This window comes from Notolabrus celidotus, chromosome 4 (genome assembly GCF_009762535.1).
Source record: "Notolabrus celidotus isolate fNotCel1 chromosome 4, fNotCel1.pri, whole genome shotgun sequence".
NCBI classification, from domain to species: Eukaryota; Metazoa; Chordata; class Actinopteri; order Labriformes; family Labridae; genus Notolabrus; species Notolabrus celidotus.
Genome location: NC_048275.1, coordinates 35,439,261 through 35,447,385, shown reverse-complemented (window position 1 = coordinate 35,447,385; position 8,125 = coordinate 35,439,261). Strand labels below are relative to the sequence as shown.

The window sequence follows — 8,125 nt, the reverse complement described above, 5'->3', positions numbered from 1 at the left end:
ATATAACACAGAGAGAACACAGGCGAAGGGTACAATGATCCAACACAGGACAGGGAAACAGAGGAACTAAGTACAAAGAGTAATTAACAAAAGTTGTGGAACACAGGACACAGGTGAAACTAGTCAGGTCAATCAAAAGGGAGGGAAACACACAAAAACAGGAAGTAAAACTAAACTGGAAACACAATAGACTAGACTAAAACTCAAGAATACAACATGGATCAGTAAACAAACAAAATGCATAGGATAACTTAAAACTCAGAATAAAAACGGGGAGGAAATACAATAGGCATGAAACTCAAGAGAATCTATAAATGATATTTAAAACAAGGAAAATCCAAACAAGATCAATGCATGACATAATCATCTTTTTTATTCAGTTATCCATTTAGTTCTTGTATTTATCTCATTTTTTTTTAACTTTAACTGATTTTTGCTTTTGCTTTCTACCCTTACTTATTTAATTGGTTTTACTGTATTGTTTTATTTTATTTTGAAAGATTTTTTAAATTATTTATTTTATTATTTCACTAATTTCTGTAGTTTTCTGTCATGAAGCACGTTGGGCTGCATGCTTGTATGAAAGGTGTTATATAATTAAGGTTGAGTTGATAATTTTGCAGTTAGTGGATCATGAGCTTAGCAGACATGTTGGCTGAAAAAAGGAGCATTCATAATCTCTGAAGTTTGGACGTTCTTATTTCTTATTCATTCATGATGGACTGCTGCATTTCATATTTAATGTGATTTGGTTCATAATGCTGATACAGTTACTGCTCGCCACTCTGCAGATATAATTATACCTCTGTGGTGAGTCTGCATTGATTTCTTTTCATGTAATGAAGATGTTGCTCTTCATTCCCATCGCTAACACAGTAGTTAGGTAGCACAAGACAGCAGGATGTACCGACAGAGAGTCAAACAGTAACCTGTTCATATAAATGACCAAAACACAATTATCTGAAGCAGACGATACAGAAAATATTATGATGGCTTCTAAGGATGATGAAATATGACACCAGTCAGGAGGAGGAGCGTGGCACGGTTCATTTCATTAGCTGGATGGTTTTTCATGATGTGCGTACCACCTGACCTGAGGCTGAGGGCACACCAGCATGCCAAAACTGTCCTCTACAGAAGTGCTGAGTACTCTACGCTCAATAAAAGCATCTGAAAGTTACAACACCAGCTGGTCAGCCATGTGAAGGAAAGATAACCTGGATGTGAAGATAAACCTTCTCTCAGTAGCTCAATATGTTGAGCATGAAAAGAGCTTCGAGTGATAAATCAGATATTTGTAATTTCCCTGATTTCTTCTGACATTGAGCGTAAGATGTTTTAGTCCCCGGTGAGACTCCTCTTCAAGCTGTTCATCTTGACCCCTATTAAAGTACTGTTGCTCAGACAGCAGATGGTACTGGTGCACAAACACACTGATACAGGAGTGGCCATGGTAACAGACTCATAATGGTCGGCCTTGTGTATAATGGAATCACTCAGCCTAATTTGTTAAGTACCACTTTGATATATTTGGTTTAATAAGTCTATACAGCACACAAAACAAGTGGCATCACATAAATCCTCAGCTGCACACTCTGTCGGTGGATCAGGTGTCTTGTTGAGGATCTGTGTGATGCTTAAAGAGGTCTCATGGATGAAGACTATAACACCTACAGCTTGTTTTAACAAAAGGGTGGCTCCTCTGAGCTGCTTCATATCTCAGAGGAACTACAATATTAGCATGAGGGAAAATGAATCAAGTGAAAGGGTGTAGGAAGGATTTAATGGAAGCAAACTCTGCTGACGTTAAAATATTTAATCAATACATTAAATCTGTTTAGAATTGAAAAATAGAATACAGTCTTTAACATCTTGGTTCATATTTTGAGGAAGAACTTCTTCCTGTACAGCAGGTAAGCAATGATTACCCACAGTGCAGTTCCCCACAGGCTTTGAAAGAGCCACTCCCAGTGACTCTCCTGGAAACGCATCTCCCAGCTGAAGGGGAAGTAAAAACCCAGGAGAGAGTGGCCCACGTACACGAAGATTGAATTCATCCCTGAGATAGAGAGGAGCACATAAAACACTTGACGTTGTTAAACAGGACATGACATCATGACATCAGCACCCAGTGAGCCAAAGTCCTGTAATACCAATAAAAGGTACTAAATGTTTATTGTGACGAGAGCCGAACAAGCAGCTGTCTTTGTTGACAGGTGAGTTTCCCACTGCAGTAGATTACAGTGAGGTTTGCTACCATACAAAATATAAGGCTGTCAAACTGATCCACTGATGAAGATTTTTTTATGCATTGCAGAATTTCAGTAGTTAATGCTGCATTTTTTATTTAAAGTTATATTTTTTGGAGCATTTTCACCTTTATTGGATAGGACAGCTGAAGAGAGACAGGAGGTGTGGGGAGCAGGGAACGACATGCAGCAAAGGGTCGAGGCCTGGAGTCGAACCCTCAACTGCTGCGACCAGGACTATAGCCTCTGTATATGTGGCAGGCGCTTTGACCGCTAGGCCAATTAATATCATTCCTATCCACATTATTTTGCATTTGTAAAGCAAGTCTTATACCAGTGCCTTTATTTGGGAATCAAATGCATGCAATCAAATGAAGTTTATGATTGAGACTTTTAGGTTTATAATCATATAAATGCTGCTCTTATGCACCAGTGTGGTCCGACACCAGGACTGTGACGACAGCTTCAAAGTGCTCATTCTGTGATGGACAGTTGTTGTTTTGGATAACATTGTTTGCACACTGAGAAATATGCAGGAGCGCATGCACAGAACGTCCAATCAGTGTCAGTTTGGTGTAATTCTGAGATCATATTGATTACTCACTAACGTCCACTGATCCCTGGCTAATGCCACATTGTTTGCACTTCATGGCGTTCCACTTTGGTTGTTTTGTGCGTTCATGCAGGTCCTGTTTGCATGAAACCATCGTCCTGCTTGGACCTTTGAAGTAAGTTAGGCTACTGCATCTTCCATTTCCAGGGCCTTAATGCCGCTTCAGCAGCTCTGTGTTTTATGAACTGCCTTAAAGTATTATAACCATCTCACACTATTGTTCCCCTTGACAGTAGATCATATGACCAGTCAACATGAGGACATCCCTCAGATCTGAGACTTTCACAATGTGGACTGGCCTTGTAGTCAGTTGATATCCATTTACCACTGTTAGCTTCTTTGATTTAACTCAGTCCACTAGGCAGTGGGGATTCACACACTGACAGCAGAGGTAGGGGCAGCTCCAACTCAAAGTACGTCTAGTGTATTGGATATGAGCCATTGTTAAGACACTGATGTATCATCAAATTACAAGTTGACCTGGTGAGCTTGTTTTTGCCGTTTTACACATCCAATGGCAACACAGCAATCTAAGAACTCATGTGGAGTCATGTTTCTGACAGCTTTGGGAATGCTAGTTCAACAATTGGTCTCCTTTTTCTCTGTTTTGGTAACCGCTCTGCTAAATGCTCCACTATGTTCAGCAGCTGTGAATGCTTACTATCTCTGTCGATAATGCAACTACTGTATTTGGGTCACCCACTGAGGGTACGAGCTGTTGCTTGTCTAACATCATAATACATAGTACTGTCTCTTCAGGGGCTTCAAGTGTGAACTCATGTTTCTAAGGTTTGTTATTGCATAATGTAAAGCATTTATGTGTGCATAAATATGCATGTGTGTGAATAACGGTGTGTATGATATTTTTCTCTTGTTGGACTAGTTATGCTCACACGGTTTCTTGCTGTGAGTAATCTGTAAATTTTATGCATTTTTCTGTTTGTTTTGGGATTGTTTTTTTTATTTATTTTACCCCTTTTTTATTATTAACATTTTAATTTAATTTAATTTTGTTTCATATTATTTTGTCTCCTTGTTTTGGGTTGTTTTTTTTAATTTATTTTCCCCCTTTTCTTTAATTTTTAAATGAAATTAAATTTAGTTTCATTCTATTTTCTTCTGTTTGTTTTGGGGTTGTTGTCTTATTTATTTTCCCCTTTCTTACATTTTTAAATTAAATTTTTTTAAATTTAGATTTGTTTTATTTGTGTCTGTTTTGGGATTGTTTTTTTTTATTTATTTTCCCCTTTCTTACATTTTTAAATTTAATTTATTTAAATTTAGATTTGTTTTATTTTTGTCTGTTTGTTTTGGGATTGTTTTTTTTTAAAATTTATTTTCCCCCTTTCTTCATTTTTTTAATGTATTTAATTGTGTTTGATTTTGTTTTTGTCTGTTTTCTTTCTCATCATATCGTCATTATTTGTCTCTTTACTTGAGTGTTTGTAAAATCTAATACATTTCAAATCAGAGATAGAATAAAGAGCACATATCAGTATAATGCACAGGCCCTTTGACTTGTGAATTTTACCTGGGAATATAAAAGGCTGTCCTCCCCACCAGCTCTTGGTATCAGTGATGAAGTACATGCCTCCCAGCAGCAGGAAGGAGAAGCAGCCCATACACATCACATAGGACAATGACCTGGAAAGACCATTAGAAACACTTTACAACAACAGCATCGTTTGTGCTTCTTTAGGGGCGACACAAACATGTTAGTAGCATGATATATACTAGACGTCCATGCCAGTATTCCTGTACTGTATAAACTCACAACCAAACTGTGGGCCAGCCTGCTGGATTGGTCTTAAAGCATCCGCAGCAGATCCTTGGCACATGCCCCGTGGAGCCGTGCCAGCCAGCCATGTCCTTGTCTGCTTCTAAGTGCAAGAATGTTTGATGTAATATCGTCTAATGTAAAATGGCTGCCTCCAGGAGCCTTCCTGCACTGGGCTTTTTAAATTTTCATCTCATCAGAAGTGGGGCCAAAATGGACTCTTGGCGGAGATGTAATTACTTCTAGACATTCAGGCAGGGATGTGGGCAAGAGCTCAATAACCTTTGCATGATAAACTGCCTATAAAAGCTCGGCAGGTAATAGCGAGGGATGAACCCCTGTGGATCATCAGGAGGAATTTGCTTACACATCACAGACTAAATGGTAGTCTTCCTGCTACAACATTAAAATGATTGACATCATATTAAAGCTAATGCGGGAGTGCAACAAATGCTCAGGCTGTAAAGTTAGATGTGGCAGTAAATGCTCTGTTTTTTATGCACTACTGTTACAAAACATGAATCAAAATCCTGTGGCTTGTTTTACCAAAAAGGCGTACGATAGTTTGGGAACACTGTCATCATCCTCGTGCTTTTCTCCTCCAGCCTGATCCCACTCCATCACACAGAGCTGGTAGAATGTGTGGGGAGTGCCTCTTGGGTAGACAGGATAAAGCATCCTTTATTTTGCTGGCTGTAAGGAAGAGTTATCATGTAGGATGTGTAACTGCTCCACCTCACACTCCTGACAGCCCGGGTGATTATTTACAGTTGAAGCTGTCGTAACAGGAAAGTTAGAGTGTCTTAGCATCCTTGATTTGTGCCTGCTGGAAAATCCATCCTTTCTTTTGTGAGAAAAGTGGCTGTATTAAGAGGGTCAGGAAGCACTTACCAAAGGTTTTTATTGACAGGTATAAATCCTCCATCTCGCGTGCACTTAGAAAGGATGGCTGCAGAGATTCCCTAGGGTGGAAATGAAACAGATTTCAAATCGATGTCGGGTGATAAAGCAAGCTACATTAGGCTGCTAAAACGTGAAGCAACTGAATCAAGCGAGTCCAGCAGGTTAAACGATTACCTTATCGTCAATGAACAAGGTCCGTGAAGCAACACACACAATATCATACTGTAAATATGCCAGCTTGATTATTCACGCTGACATGATGAGAGCCACTGAGTCCACACCCTGAATGACCCCGTTAAAAGAAGAGCTGTGTATAATCTAATGAACTCTGAAATGTATTATCTTCTTTATTTACTTTTACATATCAGTGAGATACTTAAGACAACATTTCTGTTTCAAAGAAGAACCCGGGTCTGTGGATCTGAATCCAATCATGCTTGTAAAAGTGGATATCCATCATGTGTATAGATGACAGAATCAATTGTGTCGAAATAGCCTAGCCGAAGCTGGATTGAGTCTCCAGGCTATGCAGGCGGCAGGATGTGGAATGGAGCTGGTATGTGGGACATTCGCTCAATTTCAATCTCTCACTTCTGCAGCCTGATCGTTGGACTTTAATTAACAGGGGCTGTTGTTTAATAAGAGGAGGACGCATAGCTGCTCCTGAATATCAATCCACTTCTCAAAATCCTACTACAGTGTAAAACACCGCTTGTCATTAACATTTTCTACGAGCCTCTCCTGCATAATATCAGTTCTGCGGTTAGGGGGCCATGCAGAAATGAGCTCCATGAGGAGGCCTGCTAATGTTAAGAGCACATGTCTGAAACTAGAGGTAGTGCAGCTCTGCTTCCTGTCTCCTCTCAGAGGTGAAAATATATGAAAAACAATGTGTAATCTGTAAAACAGATTCTGCTTTATGAAAACACTTGATTAAAAAAAGGACCCAGAACGATCATACATGAACATAAAACAGATATGTTAAAGTCATAGACCTGATCTGTATCTCTTCTAATGATGAGTTAAAACCATCCATTCTGATGTTATTCTTATGGAAGTCTTGGTTGTTTTGAACTGTATAAGACTGAGTATTATATCTCCAACACTATTGTCTCTCATATAACAACACTCACTTTTTAAACCATGCAAAATGTTCAGTGGTAAACATAAAAGCTTCTGTATTTCATCCTTTCTAGTTCCTCTCTCTCTGCCTCTGGGAGAAGCCAAATGGATGTACGTTTATTTTCACTTCCTAAATCATTTTCTGCAAAATGATACTTAATAAGATTCAACATCAAGAGAAGGTTTGTAATGTAATTTATTAGATTATTGGCATTAAATTGAGGCAACAGGCAGAATCTTTCCTGATTCACAAATGAAAAGACCCATTGCTTTTATTTCTGGACTTCCTGTTTTGTAGTAATTTGATTTGTTTAACTTTTTCTTGTTATATCATTTCCTTTTTCATTTATCATTTTAATGTTCTTAATCTATACTTTTCTATTTTCTGTGACGTATTGTCGTCCTTTTCTTAAAACCTTTTTAATTTCCTTTAAAGCCTTTATTTATTTATTTATTTATTTATGTTCTTATTTATTTATTTATTTATTTATTTATTTATTTATTTATTTATTTATGTTCTTATTTATTTATTTATGTTCTTATTTATTTATTTATTTATTTATTTATTTATTTATTTATTTATTTATGTTCTTATTTATTTATTTATTTATTTATTTATTTATTTATTTATTTATTTATGTTCTTATTTATTTATTTATTTATTTATGAATTTACATTTGCATTTTTTGACTTTTTATTTTTAGTTATTTTTAGTTATTTTATTTTCTCACTGCTGACACATCCATACATATCAGAAATTTAAAATAAATGAATAAATACTAAAGATAATAATTCTAACCCTAAAGGAATTAAATTTACAGTTCATGAGGATGAACAGACATTTACAAAAATATTGTATGAGACACAGTATAAACAGCAACAGAGTAATGCATAAAAATGAACAGTGATTTTATCTGTCCACAGACTAGATGACACAAACGCATATCTTTATATTTGGTTCCAAAGGACCTTTATAATTATTTGTTTCCTTATTTTTTACATGTAAAACCTCTATAACAATGATGTATTGCTCTTCAGTTTCATGACTTTATTTGGTTGAATTTATTCTTTTTAACCTTTTGTGTTGTATTTCTTTTTTTGCATTGTTAGAATTTCTTCACACCTCTCTGTCTGTTAAAGGTTTATTCTGTCATCTGAATCCTGCCGTGCTTTTTTTCAAAACACTTTGCAAACATTTGTTTTTAAAGGTGCTGTATTAATAAAAGTTGTTGTATTTTAATCTTGAGGTTGTGAGATTTGTTGTAACAATGCCATTGGCAGTGCTGGACTGCCAAACAGATTGTTGCTGAAATATCCAAGCAGATTCAATTTATTGAACCTACTATCTCAACCATCCCCTCTCTTCTTCCAGTGAAACCATAAGACTGACTTAATCAAGTTTCAAGGAGGAACCCAACCTGATATCTGCCATCATCTGATTTTTCATCAACATTAAGGAAG

The 8,125-nt window shown here is 36.8% G+C and overlaps 1 protein-coding gene across 1 annotated transcript in view; it reads right to left on the bottom strand.

The window, feature by feature from the left end:
* Positions 1 to 1,801: 1,801 nt before the first annotated feature.
* The window catches only part of si:dkey-192p21.6 (uncharacterized protein LOC565246 homolog), a 30,224-nt gene continuing 23,900 nt past the window's right edge, over positions 1,802 to 8,125 (bottom strand). Inside the window, exons 15-17 of the mRNA XM_034682347.1 lie at positions 5,531 to 5,601; positions 4,394 to 4,506; positions 1,802 to 2,059 (exon numbers count right to left, since the gene is read on the bottom strand). Of these exons, the coding sequence (XP_034538238.1) occupies positions 1,878 to 2,059; positions 4,394 to 4,506; positions 5,531 to 5,601 (366 nt within the window). The 3' untranslated portion in view covers positions 1,802 to 1,877. The remainder of the gene's footprint in view (positions 2,060 to 4,393; positions 4,507 to 5,530; positions 5,602 to 8,125) is intronic.